Below are 18,649 nucleotides of genomic sequence, written 5' to 3' on the forward strand. Positions count from 1 at the left end.
AATTTCAGGTTATTGCTTTCTTACCATCCTGTGTCCCTTCTTCTTGGCACTTATCAAAGCTGCCTTTTCACATTTATTTTTGTGATGATTTGTTCAATGTATTTCTCCCCACTTAACTGTGTCCTGTTTGGCTCACCACTTTAGTCCTCACACTTAGCACACAGCTGGCACACAGCAGGTGCTGAATATTTGTTTAATAAATGAATGAATGAGTCAATGAACAGAAATGAGGGAAGACATGCTGGTTTGAACACAGGAAAGTTAGTGAAGGACACTCCAGTAAAAAGATATATGTTGATCAGAATGAAGATAAAGGCTGCTGACGCAGGCTTGATTGATATTATATTAGATATGAGCATGAGTAGCCATCTAAGTAAATAAAATTATTGAAGGAGTACATAAAAGAGAAAAGATATAAGTAAGCTTTGTTGGACAAAGATCCAGAGAGAAAACAGAGGAAGGGGCACCAAAGAATGTAGTCAGACAGGGGATTCTGAAAGGAAGCAAGCACAAATAACGAAAAAGAGGTAAAATACATCATCTAAGGCTAGACTGAGCAGCGAGTTCAGAAGCTACACTGCATAAACATCCTTCTGTGAATATACAGGGAGAGAAGCCACAATTGGGTAAGTTGAGAAGAAATGAGCTGACAGGGAAGAAGAAGTAGCACTTGCAGGCACAAATTTGAGATAATATGAAAGCAAATTTGGGGGAATATTAAAATAGTGTTTCTTTTTTCAGAGAAATAAGAAATATGTTCATGTTTGAATATGCCTATAGGAGCCAGGCTGGCATATATAAACACATAAAGTGGTCTTGGGAGAGAATAACAGAGTGGTGGGGACTGAAGCAAGTTAGAGCCTGGAAACCCCATACAAAGACAGCAGTGACTCAGCTCCACCAGATTACTGCTTCAAAGCAATGAGAAGCTAATACTGACAAAATTCCCAATGTTTTTCCAGAAAATCCAAAATCTGGATATGTGTGTGAAATTTCTTCAATTGGGTAAAAACATATTCAACCGATAGGGCACCACTTTACTCTCTGGTCTGAAAAAAATCTGAGTTACATAAAAGAAGGGCCGTGCAGAACTAAGACCATGGCTGACACACAGTATAAACATGGAGCAGTGTGTTTGCCCATTATGGCAGTAGTGATCAAAGGCTGAGGATGGGTCAGTGAATGACAAGGAGCACCAGGAACCAAAGGAAGCAGTGTCTGGATATGAAGCATAAAAGACAGAGCCCATCAAGGGTAGAAAGAAAGCCTCTAGGAAGGGAAAGTGGGAGAGTTTGAATGAATGCAAGTTCATCTTAAACTAAAAATAACACAGTTACAAGTTGGAAACAACAGACAACTCAGTTTAAAGAGACAATCTTAGACCAAAAGAAATGCATAACTTTGATTATGAATAATATACTATTTTATTCAAAATGTGAACACTAAAGACACTTTTACAAGATCTTTTAATCTGACAACATCCATTTAAGAATCGATGACAGTGATCTTAAATAGCATTAGTTATATAAAACAGATAACAGAAAAGAGAATATTTTGCCTTGAAAATACCCCACAACTGAGGTACAAAGGGAGCACACATTCCAGTCCCATTCTGTTCTTAGCCCCTTTGTTGAGTTTGCCAAAAATATCTGAAGGCAGTTGAGACAAGATAGACATCTGGCCACTTAAAGCTATCTGGACCAATGCCATGTTCATACATGCTAAAAAGCAGACAGCGGGTTAATAAATTAATAATCACTATACCAGTCTAGTCTGCCTTTACTAAATGCTCACATTTCACTTTCCTTTCTCATGCACGAGCTTCAGCTGTCCCTCAATTAGGTTCAAACATATTCTAGATAGGTAAGTGGCATTATTCACTCACTCAAATGGTAATCATTTAGCACTTACTACATGCAAAGTGCTGGTCAAAGCACTATGGTGAATATAAAAAATTAACCAGTCATGGATAATGTCATGGAGAAACATATCCCTAATAGAGGAAATAGAAAATATATGCATAAATAACTACAAAAGAAGCTAAAAATCTAAAGATACAAGTAAAGAACCATAAATATTTGAGGAGAGAGATGAAAAGATTAGAAAGAAGATTCCACCATACAAGGATTCCTATTCAACATAAAAAACAAATGTCAGAGTTCAGCCTTCCAGTTTCCAATCTTCTTCTAACAAGCCGTTGTTGCCTTTCACCATTAACACAACTTTTCTGCTGAACTCTCAAAGTTTCGAGTCATTCATTCTTAATTCTTCATCACAATTTTATTCCATTACACTTAACTTGTGGAACCCCTGAAGATGTTTAATTCCTATCAATATTATACAGAACAAAATCTTTTTACTCAACTCGGGAAAAGCAACATTACACAGAAAACTCACAACTGGTCTTGCAGGTTGTTGACTAGAAACAAAAGTTAGGAAATTATATCCACCAGGAACAAAGATTTGCATTTCCAAGCTCCACATCATCTAAATCTCCAAAAAGACCCTTGGGTTCAAGGACCACTTCAGTAAGGTTCAGAAAGGAGTTTCTGGTTGAATGAAATAACCATCTTCATTTGTGCTTGTAAATCAGTCACAAGACGTAAAACCACCACCCTCTCCCTCATTCCCTAACTTAGGTGCCTTGATCCTTCTGTCAAAAACAAACAGAATTTGTTTCACAGTCACAGGACTACTAGGAAACTCTAACTCTAACTCTAGAAAAGACAAATTCAACACAAAATATACAAAGTTTTGTAATAAAAGCCTGAAGGGGAAGGCAGAAAGAAAGATATCAGCCTTTGGTTTTCAAAACAAGTAAAAATGTAATTGTCGTAAAGTTAGTTCCACCACAGAAATGGGGAAAAAAATATTCTAAATGTAACAACAACGGCTTTGCGCTTTAATTAAGAAAGAAAAATGGAAAAAAATTAATGTATCTTCATTCATCATTCCCTTTAGCAGATCATATAATTTTATTAGTGTTAAAATATTCATGTGTTGCATGAACACTATAACAAGTATTTGAAAATAAGATCAATATTAGTGTAAGAATTTAAGCCCCATGAAGGCAGGGCATTTTGTCTGTTCTATTCACTGATTTATCCACAGCTGAACTCTAGCTAACGCACAGCAGGTTCTCAATAAATACCTCCAGCTTAACTGTGCTTAATACACAGAAGGTTCTCCACACATATTGCTGTAACAATGAATGAATGAATGTCTGAAGACATTTCACGACAGCTACATCTAAGAATCAACAGAGTATACTACACCATGTCAGAAGGGAAAGAAAGGAGCAATATTTAACTAGACTAATATGAAGCTCCTTTCACTCTTTTTCAATTATCAAGAAGAAAAAATAATTTCAAGAGACTGGTAATGAACAAGTTACCACTGAGCTACACGACTTCATGTAAGAAGTTAGCTTACAGTACCACATACTCTATCTGCTATCATTAAGGGAAGCAAAACTGAAGGAGAGTGGATAAAAAGCATTCATTACAGATCAGTCTGCAATTTCACCAACTCTAGATCTGTGAAGAATTAAGATTTTTCTTTACCAATTTTCTATTACTACTAAACTGTTTCACACATGAATATACGCAACCATCAATATCATCAAGTGTAAGCTGTTAAGAAAATAACAACACAATGACATGATCTCCCATTATGTTATAATTAGCTACTTGCATCTCTGTCTCGCTCAAAATATTGTAACCCCTTGAAAGCAATGATCTTTTGCCCCACAGTCTACCTGTTGAATTACATATGCTGCCTAATATAAAATACATTCCTATTAAATAAATAGGGGGGCCAGCCCTATGACGGAGTGGTTAAAGTTCCGCACACTCCAATTTGTCGGTGGCCTGGGTTTGCAGGTTCAGATCCCAGGTGTGGACCTGCTCCACTCATCAGCCATGCTGTGGAGGCGTCCCACACACAAAGAAGAGGAAGACTGGCACAGACGTTAGCTCAGGGCTAATCTTCCTCAAGCCAAAAAAGAGGACGTTTGGGGCTGGCCTGGTGGTGTAGCAGTTAACTTTGCACGCTCCGCTTTAGTGGCCCAGGCTTTGCTGGTTCGGATCCCAGGCGTGGACCTATGTACTGCTTATTAAGCCATGCTGTGGCAGGCGTCCCACATATAAAGTAGAGGAAGATGGGCACAGATGTTAACTCAGGCCAATTTTCCTCAGCAAAAAGAGGAGAATTGGTGGTGGATGTTAGCTCAGGGCCAATCTTCCTCAGACACATGAAAAATAAATAAATAGGAATGTTTATTCCTATTTAAATAAAATACATTCCTATTAAAATTCTCTAAAGACTTATTTACTAAGTCAATCACTAATAGAACCTACAATAAAATCTTAACTATTTTTACAAAACTAGAGGCCTGAATCATCTAATGCCATAGGCTGGGTAAAAATATTTCTTTGTAACTTTCAGTTGTGTTCTCATATTTGCATTCGACTATGCATTACAGTTTCACAGTCTGAGAGGAAATGCATCTTTACGAATTATCAGAAACAGTTGTTCAAATACCAAAGTTACCGCTTTTATTTAATGATTAATTACTTTAAGGACGAAAGAAGGTGACTCAGGTTTTTGAAAGATCCAATAGGAGATTAAAAGCACCAAAATGGTACAAGTAGAAAGACTAGGTTTTCCCTACCAGAGTAGAGATGGAGCTACAAGGGGATTAGCTCCTTCTGTCAATCAAATACCAGTACTGGTGTGGTTTCTACATACAGCTCTATGAGCTTCTCAGTTCCCTTCAATTAGTTCGTAACTAAAATTCACATAGGAGAAAAAAAATAATAGGAGGACCATCTGAGTAGAAGGATCTTTTTTCAGGAAACCTATGATACTGTAGAGAAAGATGTGTTCAGGCATCAGAATATATCAAAAATATACAGTTCTCAAAAATGATTTTAAATATTTAAAGGTATTAGGATTTATATACAAATCCAAATAAAATAAATTGTATAATTACATAATTTAGTTAGATTAAGTTCAATTTAGTTAGACTAAGCTCTTTGAAACTAGTTTTCTAAGGTGTTAATAAATTCAAATAGTTTATGAAATGACTTATAAAAAACGAAAATTCAGCTCTTCAACTAGTGATAGTATCTTCAGAAAAAGCAGTAAGTCAAGATGAAAAGACTTGCTTATGTAGAGAGTTTAAGTCGCTTAAAAAGTAAAACTTTATATTAAAGACTACATTATTGATTCCACACACAGTGATTCCATATTGAAGACCGTCCATCAAACCTGGCATCTCATGTTTGTGCCACAGACGTCGTGTAACACATTTCCTCATTAATTTAAGAATGATATAACAGTGTTAACCTGGATTCTGATGGCTAACAGCAAAAGAGAACAGATTTGCCTGGAGTTTTTGCACTGCACTTAGACACTAAAAAGCCTACAAGAACATCACACCTCTCAAGGACACATCCCTTTAACTGACTTTAATAAACCTCTCCCATGTCTGAGTTCTATACCAGTATCCATAAGGAAACTTCCAGACCACCACTCTCTCTATCACCTATATGGGAAATCTGAAAACTACACTCAAACCACAACTGTGACACACTCTCCCGTCCCCCAACTTTACTATAAACAAATCTCTAAACTACTCCTCTTCCAGTCAACTCCTTCAGAGAATTTCTACGATTATAAACCTGTATACATACACAAGTATTTCAAATCCCAGCTCTGCCACTTACTGGCCTGTAACCTTGGACAAATGACTTTGGCTTTCTGTGCCTCAGTTTCCTCATCTATAAAATGAGAATAATAATAGTACCCACCTTACAAGATTAAATGATTTCATATATGTAAAGCACTTAGAACAGTGACTGACACATAGTGCTTGCTATTATTAGTTTAATATTTTCAATATCATTCAAACTTCATAGATTTCATACCGTTAGATCTGAGGACAATATAGGAACAAACATCATTCTTTTCATAGCAATTCAAAGCCTGCTCAAATGACTCCTAAAGACACATTCAGAGAGATAGACACACACACAAACATACACACCCACACACCCACACACACACACACACACGAACCTTCAGTGCATAGCATACCTGAATCTTTGGGAAACAAACTTTTGCCTCCTAAGAACTACTTATCGTAGAGGAGGAAAAGAATATGGCAAAATGAGTCATTCAAGCAACAGGAAGGCAACAGCAAGCACAAAATAACAATTTGCCTGTTTCTTTTACAATGAGCAGAGCGGTGATACACAAAAAATTATTTTCAAGGAATCGTATTTTCTTGAACATACTTTGAATCTGGAACCACTCTGAAAAGAAACTTGCTCACCTCTTAGACCAATCCATTTACCATGGAGAAAAGCTTAACCGAGGTTAGGGAAAAAACTGGTTTTTGTATCACTCACTAAAAGTACTAAAACAATGTTAAATTTTCATTATTTTATAAATATCACATATTTCAAAATATCATTCAACTTTTTATTTACTTGATAGGAGAATAAATCCCAAAACACATTAGCAGATTTTCTTCAGATTCTCAATGGCCAAAGAACTCTTTCAAAGAGAACTTTCCTTATTTAAAGAAATAATAATACTATAAACAAAAAAGACAGTAAATTTGATGCTGAGCGTTCCTCTACATTCAGCACCACGTATACTTCGCCCGCCCTGAAAACGTAGCCTGGTTTCCAGACAGCTAGACGTTCTTCTCTACCAGAACAATAAATTTCCCTGCCAATTATGGGTAACAGTAGAAAAGTAAACACATGTCATAAATTTGAGCAAAAAAATTAAGTTTCTGAAGTGCTTCCCATTCTGTTATTAAAGTAAAAGAAAACACATACTTTTAATACAAAGCTTAAATTTTGTTTCCTTCAATATTCAAAGTAAACAGGTGTATTCACAACCATATATTATCCCCAAATGTACAGGAGTAGTAAAGGTACCCCACAGTCAAAAAAACAAAAACAAAAAAACCCACTTATTTTTGCACAGAAACCAGAACTCCATGACATTCTTATTACCTTTTAAATGCTTCGGCTGGGTTTCTCTCACACTCCCCAGGCTGTAGGAGGCTCTGGACGGCTGGGTCCCTTAGCTTGTCCTCATATCCTTGGAGTAGTCCACTGCGGCAGATCTGGGCAACCAGACCTCTAACAAACCCTCCAACACACAAAGTATCAGAGTCCTGGGCTTTGCAGAAATGAAAGGCCAAAGCCTGGCGATGTAAACCTCTCTGCAAGCTTGTAGGTGAGCTCGGCCACAAGAGCTCAGTACACAGAGCTGTCTTGCCACTGCCAGGCCCTCCCACCAGTAACACACCCCAGGCAGCTCCTTTTCCAGAGACAACACTAGCATTATTCCCAGAATTCATGACAAGGGACGGTGTGTTGACAGTACTATTGCAGCAGTTAGATTTCTCCTGGAGGCAATGCTGAAGCTTGTGGAAAACCCACTCCCTACAGTAAAACTGCTTCCCCTGCAGTAAACTCGTTTGAGCCATTTTGCAGACTTTCTCTTCCCAAGGATTAGTCATAATAGGTTTCTTATCTTCAACATTTGCTAGAATCTGGATACATCAACACAGGTCTTTACATCCATTAGGACATAACTTGCATACTAGGTTGACTCTGAATGACAGAGTAACCAGCTACAGTAAAGTTCAACAGCCCCAGAGTCCACTTGCCAATAGAATGTGCATGACTTTATTTGGCTCTTTATTCTTGATTATCAGCAGAGAATGTACTAGTTTAATTGTTGAACTGGTGGAAAGTTGCCTGGTTCCAAAGCTTGGCAACCCTTTTCCTATATCTTGATGGGTCACATAACTCCATGGTTACATGTGGAGTTTATGTGACTGTGGATGTTTCAAGTATGCAGATGAGACAATACATCTGGAAAACTAAAGAGAAAGCCCAATCTTTCAATTTGTACAAGACGCTTCTCCAGATTCCAAGTGTTAATTCTGTATCTGAAAATTAGATGCAGAAAAGGTGTCCATTATAGTAAGTGTCATCACAAAGATTACATTTATACAGTAGGTAGGTAGCTCTGTACTTCTTGTTGAAGGACAGTCACTCAAAGTACTAGACCTTGCCAGTTTCAGACATCTGGGCAAGTGAGGGAACTCTCAGATTACGGTCTCTTATGTTGCAGAAATGACAGACCACCGTGAACACCTTCTAGCTCAAAGCATTCAGAAAATGCATTTTTTCAAGATAGTAGATTCTTAATGAACCTGTTCACAGGTTTCTCAGTTTAAGATGTCCGAGTAATCAAGAATTTCCATAAGTAACTAAAATAAAACAAACACAAATATCTTAGTGCAAAACATCATATGTTAAATAAAAGCTCACCTATCAAAGGATGCAATTTACCAGTTAAAATAATCCCAAAAACCCATATACTTCATCTTTGGCACTTTGGAAAAGTTGGATAATTACCCAACATCGTAATTAACATTTTCCTGTCTGTATTTTTCTTCCTCTATGGTTATACTTCCCAAACAGCTACATATTAATCAAGTTACCCTAGATTTTTAAAACCTCACTGTAGTAAGGGGAAAAAAGGACTTTACGTACATACAGCAACATCCTTAACTCTAGTCAAAAAGCTCTTGCCGACTAGCTTGGTAGAACAGCGCCAGTTAAGGAAGCTTGATTAACTTACACAGACCAGCCAGTCAAGGATTCTGTTTACTGGACCAGCCACACGCTTCTTTGTTGATAGTTTGCAAAATCTAGGGGATGACTACCAGCGTTGTGGCTGGATGGGAACAGGTTAAAAAAACAAAAGAGGGGAGGAGAGGGATGATTACAGGAGTGGTAAATCCAAACACAAATACAACGTGAATCCTCCCTTCCTCTACGCCAAAGGTGAAGGTTTCGGATGGGGGAGAGGAGAGGAATCTACTACTGCGGCCGGAGAAGAGGCTGCGGGGAAGAATGCCTTCCGAGGCAGGAAAGGATAAGGAGCAGAGGGCTTCGGAGCTGAAGGGTGTTTGCCTACAGTTCCGGCCTCGAGTTTCAGCTGAGAGACAAAAGGAACTCCGGGACTCCCAGCCACGGGAACCACCTTGGGTTTGAGCAGCCCCAAGGAGCCACAGGGGGGCCACCTCGCAGAGGCCACGGACGGAGGTGCAGCCTCCACACTGAGGTCTTCCCTTCCAGAAGGCTGGGAACGCCTCGACACCCGCCCCGCCCCGAGATCGGGGTGTGTCTTTAGCAGGGGGAAGGGGGCCCGAGGTCTTTGCCAATCGCTAATGAGGGGTCGCCTCCCGGTCGGTGTCCGGCTCCGCGCCCCCTCCCCGCGCGCCGCTCCCGCCCCCGCCCGGCCCACGGTGGAGCCCGGGGAGAAGTCGGGTCTGGGGCCGGAGGCTGGAAACGTGGGTGGGTGGCTGAGGTCCAAGCCCCAGCCGTAGCCCCCGAGCTCCCGACCCGAGGGAGGGGCCTCGCTTCCCCCGCCGCCGCCGCCGCCGCCGCCCCCCGGTTACCTCGGCCCCAGCCGCCGTGGCCGCCTCTCGGCTCAGACACTTGCTTCGCTGAGCAGCCGCCGCCGCCAGCGCTCCCCGGACGCGCGCTGCAGCCGCCTCCGCCGCCCGGCCTCGAGCACGCTCCCGGCTGCAGAGCCTCCTCTCGGCCCCGGCAACTGCCAGCTCCAGCTGCCCCAGCAGCCTGCCTCGCGCTCCTCCCAACCCCCACCGGCCAACCGCCGCCGCTGCCGCCGCCGTCAGGGCACTGACTGTCTCAGGCAGCCCGGCCCGGCCCGCTCCGCCCCGCCCCGCCCCACTCCGCGGCCCCGCCCCCGGCCCCGGCCCCGCCCCCGGCCGCTCGGCCTTTCTTCGCCCGCCGGCCCCGCCCGTGGCCCCTCCTCTGGCCCCTCCCCTCCCTCCCTGCGCTGGCCCGCCGCCGCCCGTGCCTGGGCGTGTGCGGCCGCCTGGGACCCGCTGCCAGCACCGCGGGGAGACCTTGCTGGGGACGACCTTGGGGCCCCGCCTTTCTCAGGGAGGGGTCGGAGAAGGGGGCGGGGGCTGCGTTCTCACGTCCCCGAGCTCACGCGAGTCGCTGCCCCCACCCACCCCATCGCCGCTCGGCCCTGAGCTTTCCTTTGTCTTACAGGCCGCAGGGACTCGCTGGCTTTTGGGGCCGCATCCGCTCCTGGGAGGGGCAGTTGAGCTGGGGGAGTTGGCCCTTGCCTCTCCGTAGACCACCTGGCCGCAAAGGCCGCTCCAGACCTATCCTACTCTTCAGTTGTCCGGGTCCCCTTCCAATCCTTTAAATTCCGCTGATGCTTTTACTTTCTTAGCCTGGGACTAAGAGAAGCAAGGAAAGGACTGGGAAGAATGTGAAAATAAAAATAGTAGGGGTATAGGACAGCGTTCCCACCGCCTCATGAAAAGGACGTGGCCTTCACCAGATGGGGGTTGAAAGCAGTTGTGATTGGGTCTCAGGCCCCTGACCTGGACAGTTTGATGACCCGCGGGGCCGCTATAGGAGAAAAAGTTCATGGGCGAAGGCAGAATATAGAATCAGATGAACTGCCCTGGAGGGCCCGACCACAGGCGGTTACTGTTGAACTAGACAGGCCAGTTGTTCGCAGTCACGTGGACCTGGATTATTTAGATTCCAAATTTCTGCTGGGAAAGTAAATGTACTGTCAACTGATAGAATAGAAAATGTGCTCTCTATTATTTTATTGCTTATGGCAAAACTGTGAGCTCTCTATCTCCCATTCTCCGTTAATTTGAATGGGTTTTTTTCCCCCATATATTAAGCCAATCTCCTATTTGGTTTTAGAAATTTCAAAGTCTAGCTATCACCCTTCACTAGAAAAACCGACAACCAAATAGATTGTGCTTGTGCTTACTTTTCATTCTGTTCATTCTCGGCCTGGCCATGGCATTTGTAGCTTGTTGATCTTAATGTTTAATTTACTGTGAATTCTGAGATTCTTTTCCAAAACACAAGCAAAAGACAGAAGAGTATAAATTCTCCAAAATTAGAGAGATGAAAATTGATTTTTAAAAAACTACAATTTTGATTTTCATTGGTTTAAGCAATTTTAATTACCACTTAGCTTGTTTGCCATGACGCTTTATAATCATTGACTCCTTCAGTTTCATGGTTGTAAAATTACATATATAGAGAAAATTTTTAAGAAATATGTATATCATTATCATTTCCATTAAACTCTTTGCTAACACGATAATTAAAATAATTTCTGCCCAATAGAGAAGTTACAGAAACTTTTGGTTTCATAGGCCTGATTTTTAATGACAACTATCATGGAATGCTGTTTTAAATAAGATCAGTCATAACTAAGCAGTAATTCGTCTTCAGACGCATTTAGAATTTTTCTTGCTTTAAGGTTTATTTCACTTTTCATTTTTATGGCTTTTTGCTTTCCCTAAGAGAAAAACTTGTGAAGAGCAGGGACTGTGCCCCACACATCCTTGTATTCCGGACACTTAGCAAAGTTCCCTGCGTTTAAGGCTTGTCTGTTCTTTCATTTGCCATCACTTACTCAGAGACTTCCTATGCGCTTGGCATTATGTTGAGAACAGTGGCTGGTTATAAAGATGGATGAGCACAATTTCTTAAAGTCTGAGATGCTATTGCAGGGCAAAGGAAACTCGGGATTGCTTTAGCCATCCTTCCTTTTCAAAATATCCATTTATCTCCCCAATTTTTGATATGAAGCTGTGATTTTTTTAAGCCCTTTCTACCTCCTCTCAACGAAATTGCTGCCTTGAAGTCCCTCTCACCAAAAGTCTGAAATCTCCATTGTTGAAAAGAAGAGGAAAAAAAGTGGGCCTATTTATTAGCCAAACCGAGGCATTTTTTCAGAACAAAAAAGAGAATAAAAATAATTAAAATTGTATAATTGTGTAATTCTTGGATATACTTATTTGTTAACCAGAAACTTATATTTGGTATAGATAAAGAATGGTTCTATTCAAACATCATTTTCCAAAAAAATGACAATAACAGATCTCTTAACACGTAAATTTTATGTAAAAAATTTTACAAAACATCTTTTTATCAATCACCCAAATGCTAAAAATGGCATAAGCAGAGTACTTACTCTGGGTACATATTCACAGTTTAATCCATTTCTTAGCATATTTTCTCTAACACCACAGACTGGTATTTTTCCAAAGAATGCATTTTTTTTAAACTTGATTTTCCTTATTTTTAATTTGTTCATAATAATTGCCTGAAGTCTTCCTCACATTTGCGTGTCTGAATTTGAAATATCCCAAATCTTTTCATAGGTGTGTCGTTTTTTCAACTTCACTCAGAGTAACATCCTTCAACAAATATTTTTACAAGACAAAGCTCACCATATAAATTTTCTTTATTTATGTTTATTTTGATGGTTTAATCAAATTTAGATACTGCAAATTATAGTTCTTCTTGTTTTTAATCCATTTGGATACAAAACATGATTTTATCCAATTAAAAACAGCAACTCCATCAAAAGATCCTCCACACGAGTTGAGGTATTCCAAAGCACAATTATAAATTTGAAAGCTGGGTCTTTTATAATATTTGTACTCTTATCATGGAATATATTCAGTTCCTTCCTTGATTAAGAGATGTAAATTTCAATATCTTCCCATTTGCAACCTTTGTTTTCAATGATTACAATACCTAAAAGCTGCAAAAGTCAAAAGCTTTGATTTTAGAGTTGCGATGATTTTAAATGAAATGCTATGAAAATTTAGAGGACTCATTTTAGTCCTCTAGTTTAACTAATGTAGGTCACTCAGGTTATTTACAAAGTAATTCTTTAAATAGTTATCGCTGGCAATCTTTCAGATTATGCCACAAATTTGAGGAACGCTGTTCACTGTACAGAAGTGTTCAGCCGACTTGCTGTGTGTTCTGCTGCCGGGTGACAGTCTCTATTTCACATATTTCAGATACACCTTCCCTTTAATCTTCCACGTTCACCACTGATTCTCAGAAGTGGCAGCCTGGTGAGTTCATGTGTGTCAAAGACAGCAGCAGCCCAGGGCATGCCTGACTAGTACACCAAGCTCCCAGGATCAGCAAGCTTGAAAGTTTCTCCAACTACTACCAAGACCAGGGTTTGCTGTACCTAACTTCTCATATCAAGCTGTATTGGTTTTTTCAGCTAGTATGCTGCATACTATTCTTGAAAAGAAGGGGTTAGTTACTTTGCATCTGGAAAGAGTCCAGAAAAAGAGTTGTTGCTGGCAGGCTTTCAGATTTCCCCACAAATTTAAAGAACTCTGTTTGTTGCTAATGCATCTCACTCACTATTAAACAAGATCATGGCAGAAGCTGGAAATAAGTATGAGAGTCTACCAAACCCATTCCAGATTATTTTAATAGTACTCTTAATAACAGTAATTTGTGTACACAAACTTGCACGAGTCATGTTTGTTATGTTAAGTGGACTTGCTGCGGTCCTCGCTATAGAAAGTCTTTGATTGACATAGTAAGCATAATGATAGGAACATCCAGCTGTGGTTGCCCTCTTAAATACCCTTTTCAAAAGAATGCTTATTTAAGCCTTACATTTTAAAAGTACTGTTGCCAGCTGTATTTGTTCTTGTTCTTGAAAACAAGCCTAAAAATAGTTTTTGCTTATAAAACGTGTAAGGTATAGGCCTTTCCTTCAAAGAATTAAACGAACTCCAAAATAAGATGTATTTTGCAGAATTGCCAGCCAAGGGGAATAAGACTCACCAGCTGTGGTTATTGAGTAGCTGGTTACAATGTTCCCCCTTATCCTACAGGCTTCTAGATAGAGCAAAACCTCCCAATAGACCCCAAAATTATACCTACAGTACACATGATAGTATGAATCGGAAGTTCACATCTTTGGCCACCTCTCCAATACTATAAGGAATTTAAAAAAGCAAATTGGGATCTTCTAAAATAGATCCCTCTATTGGATTCTCATAATTGCTTTTTCCTACCTTTTCTTCCATAGGCTTATATATACTTTAAATGCTTCTGCCCAACCACAAAGTCACCATCACACTTTTATCAAATTTCTCATCCTGATAAAGGTCATTCAGGAACTATTCTCTAAACCACATTTTAAGTATCTGAGAGCACCTGAAACTGACTTAGCAATGTTACATTCCTGACTCCTGTGTCATATGGTCATACGTAAAGATAGCAATAATTACATATAATTATAGTAATTTGAAACTAATGCTAAATGACATTTATCAAGGTGGACTTTCACAACTTCATTATATCCATTATGCATTCTTTGACCAGATTTCAGTGGAGTTTTAGATATAATCTCTTGATTTGTTGCACATGGTTTGTTAACGTAATAGGTTCCCAGGTAAATGAGAGATATTTATATTTTATTTGTTGTCCTCAGTCTCTCTGTTCTTCTAGAACCACACCTTATTTTTTCTTTTTCCAAACATTAGCCACCTCTGAGAGGTAGGCTGTATTAATTTGGAAGATTAATACTATGTACTAGAAAGCATAAAAATAAACTGAACAAAGAGTCTGTGGAAGTAACTCATCTTAGGAGACGGTTTCCGAAGGTCACAGAGGCTCCAATGACTCCCACACTTCTCATCCTGCACACATTACCAAGGAACGCGTTTATTTTGCACTGTAGTGATGGTGGAGGCAGGGCCAGTCATACAATACAGCAGTACCCAGGGGCCTACGGAAGAATGGTTAACTTCTCAGAAGTTTTTGTTTCGTTTTTTTCTCTTCAGGCTGGATGTTAAATGACCTCCATGAGGTAATTCATAATTTCCTTACTCGTCAGTTTCAGCTTGATGCCTATATTTCTTATTAGCACTCTTTAGTTAGCCTAATATGTGATCATTCCCTTAGATCATTTATTTTATTATCATTTAATTTTGATTATGCCTCGTCTATTTCGAAAATTCTTCTCCTTTTATTTTTTGAAAATTCTTCTGACAAATAATCATAACTGAAATCCCATGTCTAGAACTGAATTGGTCGAGGAACACCATATGCCAACGTTTTTCACTATGAGCTAGCACCCTATCAGAGATGATCGCTATACTAGAAACATACTGAAAATACGATTGCAAAATTATTTTCTGAAAGGCTCATGTATAGATCCCCACACTCTTAAAAAAGGAAGCCATGTTTTTATGCCTTTTTTCCAACTATTAATGCTACCTGTCATAGCTCGACTCCAAAGATGCCCCAAGGAACCATGCCTGATGAAATTTACACCCTTAAGCAGTAGCCTCACATTGTATCTGGTCTGGCCTATGACATGCATTAACCAATAAAATGTGGCAGAAGAGCTGCTATCCCCACTCCAGGCCTAGATTTGAAGAGGACTGGCAGGTTGTGTGCCATGCCTTGGAATGCTCACCTTTGGGAACCACTGTTGAAGAAGTCTGGGTACCCTGCTGAAGAGAACATGTGGAGAGACCACACAGGAAGCCATGTGGAGAGGCCCAGCCAGCCCTGCATCCCAATTGGGCCTTCTGATGACTCCAGCCCCAGGCACCACTGACTGCAAACTCCTAAGGAATCCCGAGTGACGCCAGTGGAAGAATTGTTCAGCGGAGCCCAGTCAAACCACAGAACGATAAGAGATAGCAAAATGCTTGCTATTTTAAGCCTCTAAGTTGTGGAGTGGTTTGTTACTCAGTAGTGAATAACTAAAATGCTACCTGATGGAAATAAGAAATCTTCTAGTATACTGCAAATACTGCATGTAATTTCTCTGTCCCTCTTTTCATCTAGTCTCTTGGGCAATTGAAATAGCTCTGGAGAACTGAAATAATGTCTTTATTTATACCATCCTAGTTTTCTATGGTATATCCACTATTCATTTAAGAAATAATTAGGGAAATGAGGCAAAAGTTAAATGAACTTTTTAAGATCACATAGACTGAATGAGAATTTATTTTTATTCTCAACTGTCTTTTCTCTCCACTGCATGTTTCTTATCACATTATACCCCTTTATACAACAGAGACATCTCTGACTTGTCTATCAGACAGCCATATGACATTTCCAAACATATAAAACATGTGGTTCTAGCATACCGCCTCATAATAAATGAGAACAGAAGCTGTCCTCTCAGTTTACCTCCAAAGTTTTATATCTAACTGGGGTGATGTGTTGGGGGAAGGGCAAAGGAGAATCTAAACCAGAAGCACATTACCTCAATAATGTTGATTTAAAAATGCCTAGAGTTTGCTTCAAAATTTAAAAGAAAAAACCGTTATTTTTGTTTAACATTAACCATAAATAAAAGCTTTTGTTTAATTTTTGTTTCTTTTTTCATAGAAGATTCTATATTTGCTAAGAACACATTAAGAAACATGAATAAAAGATCTAAATTTTGAATGATTTAGGTGAACAAGCTCATTAATAATTTATTCCAAATTTTTTTTGTTTGTTTGTTTTCTTCTCCCCAAATCCCCCCAGTACATAGTTGTATATCGTAGTTGTGGGTCCTTCTAGTTGTGGCATACGGGATGCCGCCTCAACATGGCCTGATGAGTGGTGCCACGTCCGCACCCAGGATTTGAACTGATGAAAGCCTGGGCCACTGAAGCAGTATGTGTGAACCCAACCGCTCAGCCATGGGGCCAGCCCCTCAAATTTCATTTTTAATACTAGAATATTTAACATGGAGGCAAACTAGTTTACCCAAGGATGATACCTTTATATAAGAACCCTATCAAATTTATTGTTACAATCAAAGAAGGATAATAAAACTAAATAGTCTTCGATCAATTCAGGTGGACTAAAAGCCCAGAGGAGGTGGGAAGAGAAGCATGCAGCTGAATCCTTGGAGAGGTACACTTTGAAAAGGAGACGTCATCCTTTTCTCTGAGACCACATGGAAGAAAGAAAGGGCATATGGTTTGGAGATTTTTGAGAGGAAGTGTATCTGAGAAACAGCATTGTCTCTAAGGAGAAGTCATGGTTGGAACATTAGGAAGTTCACGGCTTTAGGAAAGTATAGTTTCAGCCAGGGTCACCACGTCAGTCACCACGTAGAGCTGCACAACAGCAGGTGACATCATGATGTACTTCACATGGACCAGAGCCTAGCAAGGTAGTGAGTGCAGTTAGAGACTGTGTTTGAGCATGTCTAACGAAACCCACATCCAATGATTTGATACATAAGGGCTGATTTCTCTTGTGTAATAAAAAGTCTGGATCTCATAGCCTATACAGTAGCTCTGCAGTTCCATTAGGAACCACCCTTCGATCTTTCTCTTCTGCCATCCTAAGTATACATCTTTCATTTTCTTTGTAATCTCATAGTAGGATGATCAATTTGTCTCAGTTTTGAAACTGAAAGTAACATATCTAGGAGACTTTCTTAGTCCCTGGTAAATCGAGACAGTTGGTCACACTGTACAGGGTCTCCAGATGGCATTCTACCTCTAGCTTCTCATCTCCAGTGGGGACAGAAAGAAGATGAGGAAAGAATTAGGAAATAAGAGGCAGATGGAACCTGTATCAGGAAAGTAAAATTTTTCTAGTAATTACCAGCACACATCTAATTTACCAGAACTACACAAGGTTGGCTGGGAAATAGATTGTATTAACTAGACACATTGCTGCCCTGAGAAAAATCAGAGTGGAGAAAGAAATCAGAAGTGGAGAAAGTTCATTAGGAAGACAATTAGCAGTATCTGCATAATTTTGTGACTTTCTTCAGGAATGCTCAGCATGCTTGGAGCAGGAATGGAGAAAGCAAACAAGGAGAGCAAACCAGGGTTGGGGATTGTCAAAGAAAAGTATCAGAAGGCTAAGGAAACGCATTATTTTGGTGTATGCATATTATTATTGAAATGGTTTATCATGCAATGCATACTGGAGAAGAAGTTCAATAAAGCTAGGAAGGATGTCACCTACTAAGAAAAATGATAGAAGACTAGAAACTTAGAATAAATATCAAGATTCTTTTTAAATCCTGGAAGAAAAACCTTTATGAGAAAGTCAATTATTTCTCACATTTTATTAGCATCAGATTATTTGCCTTTAACTTAATATTCACCAAGTAGCTCCATTTTTTTTTAATTTTAATATTCTGAACTTTGTGGAGGAAATTTTATTTAAATTTGTCTTAAAATTATAATATTTCTGTTACACTGATAATAAATCAATAAAGACATTAACAATGATACTCTAGTAGAAAAACAGGTTATGAGTTAATAATTAAAGGATTTTTTAAAAGTTTATTTTAATGAAATGCATGTGAAGCTAAGCACTTTTATCCACCTGACAATTGAATAAATCAGGGATTGAAAAGCAACACCACTTGTCTGTAAATCATCAGTGACAAGTGAATTGAGACCATCTTCTGTTTAGGTTAGACCACATTTAAATTCATATTGTGCACATTTATTCATACCTGAAATAAACAGGGCAAAAAAAGATATAGAAAAGATGATATAGGTATGTAATTACTTTTTAGTCAAGACACAGTGACCATAAAATTATCAATTTCTCGGTGGGAGAAGCTTCCCTATGAGAGTTTTTAAAAACTCAAATTGGAGATTCTATATGTTTGCATAAAGAAGGTCAAGAAATTCCACTGACAATGTTGCAAGAATTTGGGATGAAGAAAAATGATAAAATAAGCTTACTAGGCAGCTAAAGAAAGCAATGACCAGTCACTAAGC

At 39.6% G+C, this 18,649-nt stretch overlaps 1 protein-coding gene across 2 annotated transcripts in view; it reads right to left on the reverse strand.

Moving 5' to 3' along the window:
* The window catches only part of ANKRD50 (ankyrin repeat domain containing 50), a 49,996-nt gene extending 40,233 nt beyond the window's left edge, over window positions 1–9,763 (reverse strand). The window contains exons 1-2 of one of the 2 annotated variants that reach the window (XM_044767263.2): window positions 9,500–9,763; window positions 7,032–8,302 (exon numbers count right to left, since the gene is read on the reverse strand). In XM_044767263.2, the coding sequence (XP_044623198.1) occupies window positions 7,032–7,543 (512 nt within the window). In that variant the 5' untranslated portion in view covers window positions 7,544–8,302; window positions 9,500–9,763. The remainder of the gene's footprint in view (window positions 1–7,031; window positions 8,303–9,499) is intronic. The other variant, XM_014845522.3, reaches the window with a different exon arrangement.
* Between the last annotated feature and the right edge of the window lie 8,886 nt (window positions 9,764–18,649).

Source organism: Equus asinus, chromosome 3 (genome assembly GCF_041296235.1).
Source record: "Equus asinus isolate D_3611 breed Donkey chromosome 3, EquAss-T2T_v2, whole genome shotgun sequence".
Taxonomy (NCBI): domain Eukaryota; kingdom Metazoa; phylum Chordata; class Mammalia; order Perissodactyla; family Equidae; genus Equus; species Equus asinus.